The sequence below is a fragment of the Astatotilapia calliptera genome, chromosome 4 (assembly GCF_964374335.1).
Source record: "Astatotilapia calliptera chromosome 4, fAstCal68.1, whole genome shotgun sequence".
NCBI classification, from domain to species: domain Eukaryota; kingdom Metazoa; phylum Chordata; class Actinopteri; order Cichliformes; family Cichlidae; genus Astatotilapia; species Astatotilapia calliptera.
In genome coordinates this window covers 27,510,277-27,527,417 of record NC_137425.1, presented here as the reverse complement: position 1 = coordinate 27,527,417, position 17,141 = coordinate 27,510,277, and the positions used below count along the sequence as shown (strand labels likewise).

The window sequence follows — 17,141 nt, the reverse complement described above, 5'->3', positions numbered from 1 at the left end:
TGAGGGCGTGGAAACTGGTGAGCTGAGAGGTGGTGACGCTGCGGCGAATCTCAGCGAACCGACACGAACACACTCAGGTTCCGGAGGCAGCAATGGAGATGACTGATTGTGGGGTTGTTGTGACTGGTGGGTGCTGGAAGCCATTTCCTGACTCGACAGTCCCTGGGCCTGCAGCATCTCCTTTATCCTCGTAAAGGCATCAACCATGGCAGGTGAGTCCGGGAGCTGGAGAAGGTGGGGATCCATCTCCATAATAGCTTCAGCAGCGTTAATCATTACCAGCTTGCTCTTCAAATCGGGCACTGTAAAGAAGCGGTCGAGGATCGCTTGGATCCGAGCAGTCTCCTCCAGACACTTGGTGAGAGCAGAATCCGCTGGGTCCATGACTGGTCAGTTCGTTCTGTCACGGCGGGGTGCGCCGATGTGTGCGGAAACAGGACCCAAAAGCAGATGATGACGAGGAATAGTAATGATTAACAGAAAAGTGAACCTTTATTGCGATGACGGCAGGAAATGAACCAAGAGACCAAAGCAAACAGGCAAAACACTAAGAAACAAAACACTGAGCTGGCAAAACACTAAGAAACAAAACACTAAAGGTACTAAGACCAAAAACTATAACTATGACCGAGGTGGAAAATAAACAGGCTAAGACTATGACTATGACTGTAACTCTGGTGAGAATAAACAGACGAACTGACAATGGCATGAAGAAAACAAAAGGCTTAAATACAGACATGAGGTGATCAGGGGAAGTGGCGACACATGGGGGAAAACAGCTGACAGACATAAACCTAATGACAGGACCAGGAGAGGAAAGCTAAATACAATGAACAAAGAACACATGACATTGTCAGAATAAAACAGGAAATGACAACACAACTTAACAGACCTAATACGTGATGAAATAAATAGAAAACCCCAAAACATAGAAAACCCAGGAACAATAACTGCCTAAACTAAAGGCAAATAGGAAATAACACAAACTAATAACATATCAAAAAATACAAAGAAAACTCAGAGTGCTGGGTCGGAGACCCAGCCTGTGACAGGTCCAGACTACCCTTTCCTTGTGAGAAGTGTGGAGTAGTCTCCACACTTTTTGAAGGTTCAAAGTTTTTCTTGATTCATTGGCTTCTTTTTCACACACTGTCAGTCCAGTTCTTGTATCTGACCATTTTTAGGAGATGTTAGAAGAAGTTTGTTAAGTCACTAATAAACATCACAGACAATTTAGCAGATAATCTATTTTAAAGCCATTTTGTCACAACTTGTCATAAAAGCACATAATTTGTTTCTATTTCTTTCTTAGTTGAATATATAAAATATGCTGAAGATAACACAGCTCTGCAGGCATAAAATAGTATTTCTGCACCAGCAAGCTGGTTCCCAAAATGCTAATAGCCAAGAACTTTCCATATCCAAGCATGGGATGCAGTGTGTCCTTAAAAAAATCTGAGGAAACTGGACAAATAGAGTGGAAAAGAAGTGACAGGCCAAAAAAACTAAATGAATAGTGTCTGGAAGTCATGTCCTTAAGAAATAGGAACAAATCTAGCACAGGACTGGAAAGATACTTCAGTTGATCCATCTTCTGTTCAATGAAGCATCATCAGAAATGATCCTAGTATAAAGGTAGAATGGCTGTCAAAAGCCATTTTTAAGAAAGGAAAATAGGAAGAAAGGGCTTAGATTTGGCAAATTACACAACAACTGGATGGAAAATCAGTGACAGCTGGTCTGATGAATCCACATTTGGTTAAAATCATTGTCAGTATATACAGAGGAAGTCAGGATGATAGAGGCTCCGTCATGGTTTGGGGCTGCATTTCAGTAAGTTGTGTTGGAAGATCTTCTCAAAACTGATGAAATTTTGAATGGAGAAAAGTGATGAAAAATGATCCAACATGCAGTACCATTAGTGTCTGATTGGCAACAGCTTCATCTTTCAGTATGACAGTGATCCCAAACACACACTGCCAATACAGTAAAAGCATACTTAGACAGAGAAACACCAAGAGCACAAAACACAACACAATCAGTCACAGGACCATCCAACTGTATTTGTGTTGTTGGTGCTTTTTAGTGTATTTTTGATTAATTTAAGTGTCTGATAGATAACATAGCTTGCTTTCCCAGTAGCAGACATATTTGGGCCTGTGGTGAATGTTTACGTGGGCAAGCCAGAAAGTCATGAGTCATGCTTGACACACAGCAAGGCAGGTTCTGGGTGGGGCAGATTTGGCCCAAATGTCACAACATACTTGACATCTGTCCCTCGTATTGTAAGCTGGCAGCTGAGTTGCGGCAGCCAGACTCAAGCTGAGTCAACACCATCAGTCAAGGCCATATGTGGCTCATAGAAAACTGCAGATGTGGGTCACATTTTTGCCAAGAGTCTGTCCAAGAAGTCTGTGTTTCGGTTTTGCTGAATAAAATTCTGGTTTGTAATTTTTTTGTATTACATAAATAATTAGAAGGTGTTCGTGTCTGTATAGCACACCTGTGCATTTTTATGTGTGTCTTACTGAAGTTTGTACTAGCTGATGAGTTAGCAGGCTAGCTTTAACTAAAAACCAAAACAAAGAGAAATAGAAAACTATAAATCTTTAAAATGAGAAACCACAAACCAGTGGGTGCTATCACCGTGGTTACATCATCTTTTATGTATTGTCGCACTGACCTGTCAACAGTCTCTTGTGCCCACTCCCATCTACACTCAAGCCATCCCAAGTCACCATGGGTAATCACACATGAAATGATGGCAGGGATCTGTTTGTTTCCAGACCATTTTCTTCAACCATCTCATCTTTTCCACCTCCTCTCCCTTATTTTACCATCTGAATTCAGTCTGTCACTGTCTCCTCTGCATCACATCCCATTTGCCTCTGCAGGACACCACCAACCCACTATGTATTATAGATGAGCTCACTGGAGTTGGCTTCAAATTCAATCTGCCTACTGCAACCATTCATGGGTAAACACAGCCATTGATAGTTTGTGTGTGTGTATGCACGTCTGGCATACTACAACAACATTAGCTCCGCTTTTTGATCCCATTCAAATTGTTTTTTTACTTATGTAACTGTCCACATGTCCTTGTCCTTTGGTCATTTCTTTAGTCGCTGCTGAGATAAATTAACCTGCCTGTACTCTCCTTCCTTCATTCATGGAATAAACAGCCTGCAGTTAAAGCTTTTAATTTCGCATCGACTTCAGAGGAAAACACAAAACAGAAGCACAAGTAACTCATAAAACCACATTGTGTACTATGGCACCTCAGCCTTGAGAAAATGACCCATAATCCCCTGCCGCCTTTTGTTGTTCCTTTCTAAAAGAGAGACCCACCCTTCCTCCCTGCATCCCTCCCTCTGTGCTGTGCTCCCTCTCTCTCTCCCTCTCTCTCTCCTTTGGTTCTCTTGCACACTTGCCCAGACACACAGACACCAGCGCACCTCTAAAGGTGGTGGGAGCCACAGTATGCGTTGCATTGCGATAGCATTTTGCCAGAGACCTGCTGCTTTCTGACTTCTCATCGCCCAGCTTTCAACTACACCGAAATACAAGCAATATGTTCCGACGCACTAAAAGGTACACCGAGAGGCTCGAGACAGAGCAGAGACGATTCAGTTTCTGTGATGTAGGGTGTGGTAGGACCGGCTATCTGTTTAATCTCCTGATCCTCTGTCCTTTTTCCTCTTTCCTACAGTTTCTGCAGTATACAGATAACCTCTACTCTGATTTAAAAACTGCTCTTACTGAAGGTAGCCTGCATGGAGTTCAGTTTATAAAATGTTGCCATTAGAGGCAATGTAAAAATTAAAAGTTGCATGAGATGCTTTTATGGTTTGCTGTTAAAGTGATAATCAGTCCAATTAATTTAATGCTGAACCATCTAAAACAATCCAGCTGCTTCAGCGGAGACCTGACACATGCGTTCACTTTTTTATCTGTGCCTTTTGAGGAAAAGCTAGTAGTGAAATATTATTATTAAAAAATAATAATGCATCTGTCTTCTTGTTGGGGATGGCCAAAGCATCACGGATCTACTGAAAATGAAAAGTTAGTAAGAATCCTGACTCTTGACATCTTGACATATATATTGTATATAAGGCCCTCACTAAAGATTTAGACCCTGGCAAAAGATAAGTTGAAAAGTTGCATCAGTGACTCATCACAGTGACATTTCTAGAAGCACAGCAAGTAGACCGATTCACATTTGAAGTAATCAGTCAATAATTATATGAGCCAAAAATGAGTCAAGCAGAACCCTACGTTTAAAATGGATTTTTATAGACTGTGATTCACCGATGCTGAGGTATTTCTCTGGACTTGGATGACTGGGTTGGTTATTTGGGGAAAGTGTTCTTTGTAAGATATTGACTTCCTGTCAGGCGTTTTTACTTTCATTTCAGCTGCAATTATATTGTGAAACACAGCAGCTGAAAAGTGCAACTATAAAGAATAATGTCATTATCACATTTTCTGAATTAATAGTCCGAGCCCATAATACAACTCGTGCTTAATAGATACTTTTAATCACTCCATTGTCAACAACCTGACAAAGTGAGGTGACATTTGGGCACTGGGGGTTTTCTCTTTAGTAACAGCAGCAGTGGAGGTCATACTGACTCGCTTAGTGATTTTTTTCTCCATTCCTGATCAGGGATTAAAATAGCTTCTATTACAGAAGAGAATAGACTCTTGCTATGGCCCACCTGAGCCCAGACGCACAGGCAGACAGATGGGAATATGCCAAAGTCTCGCCATTTTAGTATCTGCCACACTCCTGCAGTGATACTGAAGCCTAGCGCGTGGATTTAGTTAGTGAAGAATGATCGGAACACGACACTTTTAAACACTTCCCTTAAAAACATATTTCTGAGGGACTAAAGCAACGAGATACGGAAAGAAAATCCCAGTCAGCAAAGACGGAAGAAAGGCATTGGGTGATTAAGACAAGGAAAGTGATGGAAGTTGAAAAAGAAAGAGGTTGTGCAAGAGGTGAAAGGGGGAGAGACTGAGATAGCATGGAGGGCCCTGGGGTGATATCTGTGTCTGCTCGTCCATTAGGGACCAGCTCACTAAGGTTACGTGAGCGCGTTAGAGATTCATACTAGCTTTGACTGTCCTCTCTCACTCGCTCTTTATTTCTTTTTCATCTCCCTGTCATGCACTTATTCTGGTCGTACATGGGGCATGTTAAGTAAGGAAAAAACAGTTTCTTCAGATTGAAATTTTGGTTTTTCTTTATTCACGTGTGTATAAGTGTACTTGAATGGCTGAATTTGTGGGGACCTGCATTTTAGACCTTGGAAGTGGGGACATTTTTGGAAAGTGAGGACATTTTGGCCCGTGCTTACTTTCTGACACATCTTAAATAATAATAAACAAAGTTTATGTGCATGTGTTGTTCTCATGTCATGGGGACGTGAGAATATGTGTTGGTTGCATTAGGGGACCTGACTTCTTTGTGTGATGATAAAGGCCCTGTAATGTAAAGCGGTGTGGTGTGATAGTCGATTTATATTCTTTTTATGTAGTACACTTATGTATACTTACTTGTGCAGTGCATGAATTGTAACAATGTATTGTTCTCTCTACTCAGTGATGGTAATAGTGCCCGTAACATTTGACTGCTAGACACAGCGTTTTGGGAACATAGGTTAAGTGGGTGATTTTTAGGATGTCAGGAGTCAGGATGCTTTCTCTACAGCTAAACCCCTTCCCCACATGGGAAATGTCCAACCATAATATAACTGCCATATGCAGACATAGCAGATCTCTCAAGGTTTCTGTAAAATTTCTTTTCCTGCCCCCAAAGATGAAGAATCTACGGTTTGAAGTATTCTCATATAAAAGGTCTCCATTACTTTTATTACTGTCCTGACATATGTAGTGTAGCAAGACCCAGTGTTACAGGCATCAGGCGCTAGAGGTCAGAGAGAAGTGAGTGGAGACGATGTGCAGTAATTGGTGAGTGTTGTGCATGTTTACCTCGGGTGCTGTGGCTCAGGTGCTCTCACAAACAGAAAGACATAATCACACCCGGTGCATGTGCGTCCACATTACACAGCTTTGAGACACACACATATTGTGTCCTCTCCACACACCACCATGCTGCCAGCTATACCCCCATCTTCTCCTCATAAACACGTCTCCTCTGTAACTAAATAACCCATTACGCGTCACTTAACCAATTATGTGCAAACCAAAGGAGGTCCGTGGGAGGCTGAGGCACCTGGGTCTGACTGTAGCGTGCGTCCTACTAAGTGATGCAGTTTACCCCCAAGAGGAACCTAAAGTTCAATACCTACAAGCTCATACAAGTATATCTCCTATTAAGCCCTGCTTTCAGTGAAGGGCACTCTTTCCTTTAGTGTTAGAGTAATGGGACTCTTACAGCCTTTGATCCTCTTCCTCCTCCACTGTCTCCCTCTCAGGGCTCCTCTTACAGAAATCTTGCTTGATAGATCCTGCTCCTGTCTGCTGCTCTGTACTACTGCAGACTGACAAGAAAAGATTTGAACCTGTTAGAGTAAACAAAACAAAAATATATATATATAAGAGTGTTTCATCCTTGCTGATGGGCTTTGAATTCCTCTCAGGGAGCTTTGGGACCCCGGAGAGCCGAGGAAAACCGGAAATGGAAAAAAAAAAAAGGAAAAATAAGAATGATGGTGTCTGTTTGACTTTTCTCTTGGCCATGGTGCATTCAATGAGGCAGTGCTTTTGACATTTAGCACAATGCTTGGTGTAGCTGAGTGGAGATTTGATGGAGCCGCGTGAGGACAGTGTTTTGCCCCAGGCTGTCTCCATGACCATTTTACTGTCTGTCCTTGCCTTTTTACTGCTGGTCATGTGGCCAAATTGACAATACTGCCAGACCTACCTACTTACAGTTTAGATGGAGGAAAACGATCAATACACTCTGTCCATATCCTGCACAAAACCCACTCTATCTACTGTATTTAATAAAGCCTGATGTCATACCCTAATCTTACTGCAGAGATAATAGGATTAATTGCTTACTCAGCTAAATGAATCACGATTAATGGTAACTTAATACCAATTTCCTAGCTCCTTGTTGTGGGAATTTTCCTTCTTCTGTCTGATTTTCACGAGTCCCCTTGGACCCAATGGTGGTTTTCCAGTCATAATTTAGTAACTATATAAAGTCATAGAATGTCTTACAACTTTTCCATAGCAATTAACAAAAGAACATAAATTATAAGGACTGGATTTAACTGTATGTGTATCTGCTCTAACACAGGCAGGATCTCAGTCACTGTCTAAATAGGGGAGGATTCACAATCTCAGTTTCCTGTTTCGTAGCTTGGTTAGTGAAGTTTGAAGCCTTGAGTTAAGTGTTTTGACTGTTTCCATTATTCATTTTCTTTAAACAGACATTACATGCAAGGGTGGCTGTAAATGCACGCTCACATAGTAGCAGTAAGTCAGACACAAGGGAGCTCCAGTTTAAAGCATGCCCTCCTCTACAGTGTTTGATTTTTCTGTCTAAGACTTTATTATTTACTCAGGCCATAAACATATGAGGGACATGTTGGATTGAAATAGTAGATATAGTTTGATTTTAAGGTTTTTTATGCTGCTTTAAATGTAGAAAAATGCCTTTCTATAAAGACGGACCAGTCAGGATTGACATAAGCGATATGAGAACAATCGCTTTGAGTCACCATAACAAGCTGCTTGTTTTATAGGCTGACATGCATCAGCAGAAGGCTAGTTTTATGGGGAAAATAGATTACCCTGTCACAAAACTATGTTTATCTGGTTAAAATTCGTTCAGAGCACTGGTATGAATTTTGTGCTTTTTGTGTCTACTTTTGGCTTCTCTTGTCTGGAAGCAGATGATATATTATACATGATATATGAAATATTAGCTGTTTAGTGATGAGAGAAGTGCACTGTAGCTGTAAAGCAGCATTAATAGGGAGTGAAGCGGCTCTCTGTAGATTAGCTTTGAAGACCAAAAACCTGCTGTTTCACCCTCCTTTGGCACAGATTCAGCCGAGTCATTTATCACGAATCATTTGTTAGCAGCAGCCAGACGAAGAAGCTTTAAGAGTTACTCAGTGAGATTTTGTATTTCGATAGAGAGATCACCTCCCAGATGTTGTAATCATTTTATATTTGCTTGTATGTGTAACCCGGCCATAAATTACATATTGTTATAATTACACAAATTTTATTTTCCAGTTTATACCTGATTTTTAGGACCTTCAAGCCTGTAGTTATGTTCTTTATCAGTTGGAGCCCCTCATCATTGTTCTTCTTCTTCTTTGGTGCAACCCTATAAATACAGTGTACCCTTTTGGTCTCTACCCTTTTCTACAATTCCCCTGTGGAAGAGGTTGGTGTCATTTCTTTCCAGACACTGTACAACACACATATAATGTATATTTAGCCACCATGATATTTCTGATTGTGTGTCTTTAGTTCAATTATTGTCATCATTGTGCCTGTTTTTGTTAGATGTTAGAAATGTGTAGGCGCCATTAATGCTAGCATGAATATATAATTCTGGCTAGCTTGGGAGTTGTGGTGGGTTGAGCTAATCCTCTCCCCCACTGTTTGTATTTGGTCAGAGGAGCTGGAGCGAGCAAATTATTTACTTGGAGGTCTTTCTTTCTTTTACCTTTCTTTGTCAGGTATGTCTGAGTTTTTTTTAATCTTATGTCAAATATCTTCCATGTAAGTTCGTACTTCATGTTTAATGTAAAAATAAATGCAGCCCTTTTCTACAATTCCCCTGTGGGAGAGGAGCTGGAGTGAGCTAGTTATTTACTTGGAGGTCTTTCTTTCTTTTACCTTTCTTTGTCAGACACAATGCAGAAACACACCGGTTACATATGGTTTGGTTGTATGTATGACATTTTTATTCATTTTTTACATTTACTTTATATTTTTGTGGTGAGGTTGTGGTTCTCTTCCCTGAGTTATCCCCCACCTCATAGTGCTGCGGAAAAAGTTACAGAGCTCTTTCTGTTTCATCATTTTCATTCCAACCATTTTAGGAAGGCCACTTTTATTACTAAGTCCCTATTGCTTAATTTCCTTTTACAGCTTACTTCTTTGTTTGCCCAGACTCTTATTTCACTCTCCCTCCCTTCACCATAAAGCAGTGAACTTCAGTGGCTTTTCCCCCCCTTTTCTTCTTCCTCTCTGTGGTCCCGACTTGGTCTTATCTTATATCTCTCTGCTGCAGGCTGCGTAGCAACAACCCATCATGTGACCATGACTCCCTCCTCTCCACCACATTCCCTCTAGAGTTATAAAGCTACAACCTCAGTAACTTAGTAACAGAAATCTGAATCTTCATTTGTCTTAAGCCATTAAATGGTTCATAAAGAAAAATAAAATGTCATCATCCCATTTCCTCCTTTTCTCTGAATCATCCCTTCATTATTTACCTCCTAATGCTCTAAAGGTTAGCTCTCCCTAGCGCTTCATCAGCAATACATTCCTCTACCACTTAAATCCTGACTTTTCTGGACTGTCTTCTTCTTCACCAGCGCCTCAGATCTGCTTCTATTTAACATTTGTAGAATCTCTTGCGAATGGTGTGGTTTCATCAATATGAAGCAGCGGTGGATAGCGAGTGTTTGTTTGTTTGGTTTTGTCACACTCTATTCTGTATGATCTGCTCACAATGTTCCTCACGTGCTCTGTTCATGCTACGAATATATGTAGACTGTGTATGTGTGTGTGTAAAATGGTTTAAAAAAACTGGGTCATATCTACCATGTGTGTGGGTAATGAGCACCCCTGTGAGCCCTTTCAACCCTCCCTGCATCTAACTCTTGTTTTTCTTCTATTGAATTTGCAGTCAACTCGTTTCCCGAGGCGTTCCCTTTCCCTTATTTTACTTTAATGTCATGCTTGTTCCAGCTAGCCCCTCCATCTCTCTCTCTCTCGCTCTGTGCATCTCCTTTCTTGCTGCAGCATCCATTCCTTAACCACCCCCTCCCCTCCACCCTCTCTTGAGCCACTGGCTAGTGCAGCCCATATTTGCTAAGTGTATTGGAGTGCACCTCACCCTTTCCTCCCACCCCTCTTTGATCCTGATTGACCATCCAGGAATGGGGAAAAAAGCCTCTGTTTTCTGCATAAGCAATGCCACAAAACAGAATCGCTGGATGTGTATTAAATAAGGTTCTGCATGCTTAAAGCATTTATTTCATGAACTCTACCAGAAGAAGCTCAAGGCCAAGTGCTGTGTGTTTACACCCAGCCTCCATTGATTTCCTGCAGCACTGAGAATTCATTAACCATGTGCAGTCCTGCTGCCGAGTTTGTCTTTATATTAATCTTGTAGCAATCATCTTAATGAAAGCCTGAAACTATAATCATACACTGGGTTTGACTTAAAATACATGCATGCACTCGCTGAGATGGTCCCTTGCTGGGATCAGCTCAAGGTCACGGTGTGTGTCACAGCGAGAGCTTTAATGTGATTATCGAGATACAATCAGTCCAGGTTAGAAAGTGTGAAATGGCAAAATAGCGGTTATCAATTCAGTCTATTGGCATATGTGATCAATATCCGAGAAGCTACTTACAGAGCTGATCGATCAGCATTCAGGTAATGAAAACAGATAGGTGAGATAAGATGGAGCTTGCTCAGAAATGTGAGCCTTTTACATTACTCTACAGAGACATATCGCAGAGTCACCATCAGACTTAACTAAACTGAATGAATATAAATATGTTTATTCAAGATGAGCAAATAATGTATTCTGCAAAGTCACTGTAGCAGTGGAAGGATGCCTGATGTCAGCAGATCCACTTAGGAATGTGGAGAGTGTCACCAGGAATGGACAAACATGCAGTCACAGCTCCTTATCGTTAATTCTGCGCAGGTTAGGCTTGGCTTTACATAAAAGTCCAACACTGAAAACTGTCACTTGACAGCTTGACAGTAGATGGAAATTTATGAGTTCAAATCAAGGCAGCTTTTTAGATTTATATCAGTCTGCTATCTGCTAGCAAAATAAGCCTGCCCTTCATCCAAATGACCTTAAACCCGACACTCCAATCACTCAGGTTTCCCAGCAGTACACACACCAAGTTTATTGTGGATGAAATGAATGGTCGTTCATTGGCCATATAACATAAGTGAGATTGGATTTTCTATAAAATTAGCCCAGACCTCCTCCCACTGCATGCACTGCCTCCATAAAGTTGTGTACCAAAATAAATACGATTGTAATTTGTATTCATAAACACATTAGCAAAGATAAAGCTTCTATTTTATTTAATCATTCAGTATGGTTGGGTGATAATATTCCTAGGGTTTGGAGGGCTTTCACATAGTGTGTTTTTTGGGTTGGTTGTGCAGATGTTAAAGCTTCCTCTTGCATAGACTCACAGAAAGTGCTGGAACCTTCCTGTTACCTATTGTATACCTATGGTTATCTATTACAGTAAGTAATAGGTTTGGACCAACCTATACAGCAAGGATAATAATAACTATAGTGCCACACTACAGTATCACTTTATTGTCAGTGACATTAATGCAACTGAAACGAATCATGGGTCTGATTTTTGTACAAATATAGTGGTTCAACTTTACATTTATTTTGGGGTGATTAGGGCTGAATTAAGGCCCTCTGGTTCTCCATCTTGAGTGTACTATTCATATAACCCAGCAAATCAGAAAAGATGGAAGTTGGATGGATGCATGGATGGAAATCGATCACTAAGTGTTGTGACCAGAAAAGATACTGTCACAGTCATGTGTGACCTCATTCTGACATCACCAGTTATCAGATATGACATCATTTATGTTTATAAATAAACTGCAATGAATGATTTCATCAATAATGAAAACTGGAAAAATTCTAAAGTCATTCTGAGTCTGTGACCCTGCTAATGCTGCTTTATTAAGGTGCTGTTTTTGCTTTATATATTTATATCACACTTATATCTGCATATATATGTGTGTGTGTGTGAGAGAGAGAGAGAGAGGGGGAGAAGAGGCGACACCTCTCCTCCTCACATGTGACCCCATGTGACAGCGGGCTGAAAGGGAAGAGAGGGGAGACCAGCTCTCCTCTTTATCTGGCAGCAGCAGAGATGAGATGGTGCTGCTTGCGTTTTATTCCCAGTTGTATTTATTTGCATTTATTCATGCCCCATGCTCATGCCACCTTGAAAAGCACATTGCTTTTTTTTTTGTTTGTTTGGTTTGTGTTTGTCAAAATTAAATTACTCTGCTCCGGTGTGATTGTGACAAAGTAAGTGGATCTAGTGAAAGCAAACAACTTGCTCTGTTTACTGCCTAATGGCAGAGTTAGAGATAATGATATCATGTGTGACATGAGGAACCCACAGGCAGGTTTGAAATGAGTCAGTGTGGTAGTGACTGCTATTAAGAGACCCGTAGTAAACTGAGGTCATAAAAGTGGACATTTTTGCAGTATTTCTCTCTCCAGTTTAAAAAAATTTTTTTTTTAGAAATATCACCTAAATCCTCTCTTCTTATCCTGCTTGTTGCCTCTCTCTCTCTCTCTCTTCCAACTTTGGCAATCCCTCCCTCTCTCTCTCTCCTCCTTTCTTATCTTAGCTGAGGGGAGGCAGACAGGGATGGATGGCTGAGGAAATTGAATTCTCTGTATCGCCGTCGCGCCCCTGCAGTGAGCTGCTTCACGTGTCCGCCTCTCTTCCATCCACACTTACAGCTGTGCATGCATATATTTATGCACAGACACAGTGCTTAGTCACAACTCTGTTGTGGTAATGTGGATGTGAGTACATTTACATCTTCTTTTTCTCAACAGCTGTCGTACAAGCAACAGAAAAAGTCTGATCCTGACGACCACGTCCCCCACGCTCCCTCGGCCTCACTCCCCTCTGCCCCTCCCTGGACACCTCGGTATGTACAACAAAAGCCCTAACGCCTCCCCTGTGAGCTTGATTTTAATTGATTTTGATCAAAAATATAGGTGAAGATATTCCGACCTCTCAAAAAAGGGTTATTCTACTGGTTCATCATGTGTTTACAGTTTCTTAGTTTTATTCTTTTTCACTTCACTGCAGAGAGTTAGAAGATCGATCCCTCTCTCATGTCTGTATGGTTAAAATTAAGTTAGAGCTAGTAACAGGATAGCTTAGCTTAATATAAAGTCCACTTAAGGCCAGCGCCAAAAGCAAGTCAGTTGTCAAAGTCTTCTGTGTTAACATGTCCAGCTTTACAGAAGAAATAAGAATGAATAATTCCTGCTACTGTTTGTGGTTTAAAACGAAGAAATAATTATTGTTTTTGTGTCTGCATGCTACTCCCATTTAATTTATGCATCTTGCTAACTAAGCTTGCTAGCATTAGCTCATAATTTTATCACTCATCCGTGTCATCTAAATTTACTTTAAAAAAACAAACAGACAGATATGAAGGCCAAAACTGGTAATGTTCAGACATCAAAACTCGATTTTATAAATTAATGTTGATGTCACTGAGCTTATGTCTACTTTTTATATACAGTCAATAGGTGAAATGATTAGCCTTTGAAGTTGTCATGGTAATTTTACATGGAGGGTGAAATCAAGCCCATTTTACGGTGGCCCTGAGAGGCCAAACGGACTGCAACTTAAGAAAACACCAACAATAAGAAAAACGCTTCAAAAGCACATAAAACACAACGGAAATAGGAAAAAACAGATTTCCAAAGGCACTAGGGAAGTGTTTCTGGGGAGACAATAACCCGACGGACCAGTTGCAGGAACCCAAAACAAGCTAGATGTGTTTTATCATGATTCATATAATACTGATGACGGATTTTTTAGGCTAATAGTTAGGCTAACACATCCTGTGTTTTCTTTTTTCCTATTTCTGTTGTGTTTTGTGTGCTTTTGCAGCGTTTTTCTTATTGCTGGTGTTTTCTTAAGTTGCAGTCCGTTTGGCCTCTCAGGGCCAACGTACCATTTTGATCTTCAGTGTCTCAGATCAATTAACTTCCACTTGGTGTCAGTGTAAAGAAGTTACACATTTAATTCTCTAGACGAGTTGTTTCCTTATGTTTTCCGTCTTCATGGCAAACTAAACACGTCATCATAGCAAGAAAACAACAAAAAGCAGTATATTTCCAACAATGATCTCAAAGTTTACTGAGCTGAATGTGAAAACACAGCTCCCATATGAGGTTGATTCTGTTTTTGTCTGAAATATTTTTGAAATTTGGATATATATGTAACTCGCATTTGTTCCCTGTCGAGTTTCACTAAAGATCAAAGATAGGCCCTTAGGTTTAAGAAAAAAATCTTAGTTTACATTAAGTTTTAAATCGGTTTACTCCTAAAAGCGTTGCCTACTTATTATGAGTAGTTATGCTGTGATATTGAACTAAAGGAGCAGTGGGAGACAGCTCTGCGTCTGCACCTCACAGCACGTCACTGGATTTCCTGTTGGGACTTGGCCACAGGATAAAAGGCACAGTGGCATGACATACTACCACTTTGACCTTCTCCTACACTCGTGCCGTTCTTTTGTGTCTCATTCTCAATGCATGTCTTGTTGTCCCACCAGGAAGCAGCCCACTGGACAGCCCACGAAACTTCTCTCCCAGCAACCCAGCCCACTTCTCATTCGCCTCCTCCAGAAGGTGACTGCTTCCCGGCACTGCAGACTACACACTGACTGTGATTGCACCTGTTTACTCTCGGCCATATTTGCACAAGAGGTGTGAGAGGGATAGAAAGTGAGATAGAGACAGATAAGAAGAGTCTGTGTGAGGCAAAGGTCACAGAGGGGAGAGACACCGAGCAGGTGTGAGCTCCAGTGGAACAAGAGGTGCAGATGTGTTGTTGAGAGAGATCTCACACATTCTGGAGAGCCTCTCGCTGCACTCGCAGGTTCTCACAGCGTAACAGGGTGACTCATGTATGACAGGGCCAGGCCATTACATTCACAGCTCCTCTCTGTTTAGTCACGCTTGTTGCCTGTGTCACACATCTACATCTGTTCATGTTAATAGATTTTAGATTTAGGCCTTCACGTGGTTGCTTTTGTCTTTAGGCTAAAGACAGCGTGTAACAATATTATAAACACTAGTTCACTTCAAACACAACAGTTTAGAGAAGAAGGCCCTTTTTTTCTCGGGAGGCGCAGGTCCAGAAAATAAGTTGTTTGGCCTTGAGCCATGAAACAACGGCTGCATCCATGTAGTCACATTCAGAAATCTTATGGCAGGTTATAAGAGGATTAGAAGCAGATTCATGGCATCACGTTTCATTTTAATGCTCAAATGTCTGCATGCTTTTAGTCACGAATCACATCGTCCTACAGAAAAATACTTTAAGTGGATCATGTTCACTACAGTCTGTAATTTGATACTGCTTTTTGTGGTAATTTGTTTTTGCCATAAGCTTCAAAAATAGTTGTTAATTTTGAAAATATGTCTTCAACTGTAGCTCTCTAATCTGCATTGTGTGAAAAGCGTTAGATGTATTCTATGGTTGTAAGTATTATCTGGTAATATGTATAAATATTTAATATCAAAATGCTAACTATGTATTGTAGTGCACTGAGTGAACTATTAAACCTGTGAGCTGTGAGTTGTCCCAGAGTGGGAAGTGACAATAGTAATAATACTACATTTTATTTATAGGCCCCTTTCGAGTCCCTCAATGTCGCCTCATATTGGTGCAGTAATTTAAACTTGCATACACAAGAAACAAACAAAAACACAGATTAAAACTGATCAGGATAACAATGGGCTACAATGCTGTTTAATTATGTTATAATGAAGGGTGTGAAGTCTGAATGTGATGATGGGTTTTGAAATGTGATTTAAAAATAGAAGGAGAGTTTATGGTCCTGAGATCAGGTATTTCAAAGTCTTGGAGTAGAGCAGCTACAGGCTGTCAGGCCCCATGGTGGACAGTCCAGGTTATTATAGCTAACTAAAACTTCACTAAAAACTAACACTAGTTATGGGGGAAAATGTAGTTAGCTGAAATTAAAATAAAAATGTGACTTTTGAAAAAATATAAACTAGCTAACTATTTTATGAACTTGGAGAACTATCCATCCATCCAGGGTCGCGGGGGGAGCTGGAGCCTATCCCAGCAGTGATAGGGCGAGAGGCGGGGTACACCCTGGACTGGTTCACCAGACAACCATTTGCACTCAAATTCACTATCGGCAATGGGCAATTTAGATTGATCAATTAACCTGTCCCCACTAACTGCATGTATTTGGACTGTGGGAGGAAGCCGAAGACTTGAAGAACTAACTAAACTAAAATAATAACTAAAATATTAAAAAGTATCCTTAGTTTTAGTATTTGTTAATTTGCTAAAAATATGTAAATACAGCTTGCCTGATGAGGCTTTGATGGATGTATTTATTCCGACTTTGGACGTCTGCACTAACGTTCCTAGATCTTAGACATTTTCAAAAAACCTAAACCGAAGCGAGCTAACCCACTCTGGACGCTAACTCAAACTTAACTGAATACAGAACAAAAAGAAATGAAATAAAAGTAGAAAATATGAAACTATAATAACTCGGGGATCGATGCAGACAGGGGGTGTAGCTGGGATTTAGGTGCAGCATTTACAAGATGCACTTTTTATGGCTGCATTTATGCTACAGGCAGACACGAGTTAAGTGCTTGAGCTCGCTCTCAGGGTTTGCTTCGTTTCCACAACTTTAAACAGCAGGTGCTCATACCATAGACAATCAGCCACTTTTATCTTTTCATAAAGGGGAGCTGTCACGCTCATTTCCAGTTGCATATTTTCCTTCTTACACCCTACTTGAATAGCTTTTTATTATTCATAGGTCAAAACAATCCTTATTTACCTTACACTAAATACAACGCCTCACGTCATCCACTGTATTAAAAACAACGAGGCTCCATCCACACTCTCGTGTTCAAACAGCAGAGATGTATGTAGGCGGCCAATTAGGCTGTTATTTACTTCCGTCTCTCTCTCATGTTGGAAGTCGAGGCTCCTATAAAGCCTCTGTCCTTATTTATCAGATCTGTCTGCCTGCCTCTCACTGTGAATCTGAGTTACAGAGTCACAATGCAACTCACTAGAACATGATTTTCTTCAGCTGAATTAAAACTTCTCTTTGTAGTTAATGAAATTAGGTTAGCTGGGCTTTCAGGTTC

General features: G+C 40.7%; 1 protein-coding gene across 1 annotated transcript in view; it reads left to right on the top strand.

The window, feature by feature from the left end:
- LOC113021230 (microtubule-associated serine/threonine-protein kinase 1-like) overlaps positions 1 to 17,141 on the top strand; it is a 57,413-nt gene that overhangs the window by 12,506 nt on the left and 27,766 nt on the right. The window contains exons 3-4 of the mRNA XM_026165764.2: positions 12,804 to 12,898; positions 14,546 to 14,621. Coding sequence (XP_026021549.1) covers positions 12,804 to 12,898; positions 14,546 to 14,621 — 171 coding nt within the window. The remainder of the gene's footprint in view (positions 1 to 12,803; positions 12,899 to 14,545; positions 14,622 to 17,141) is intronic.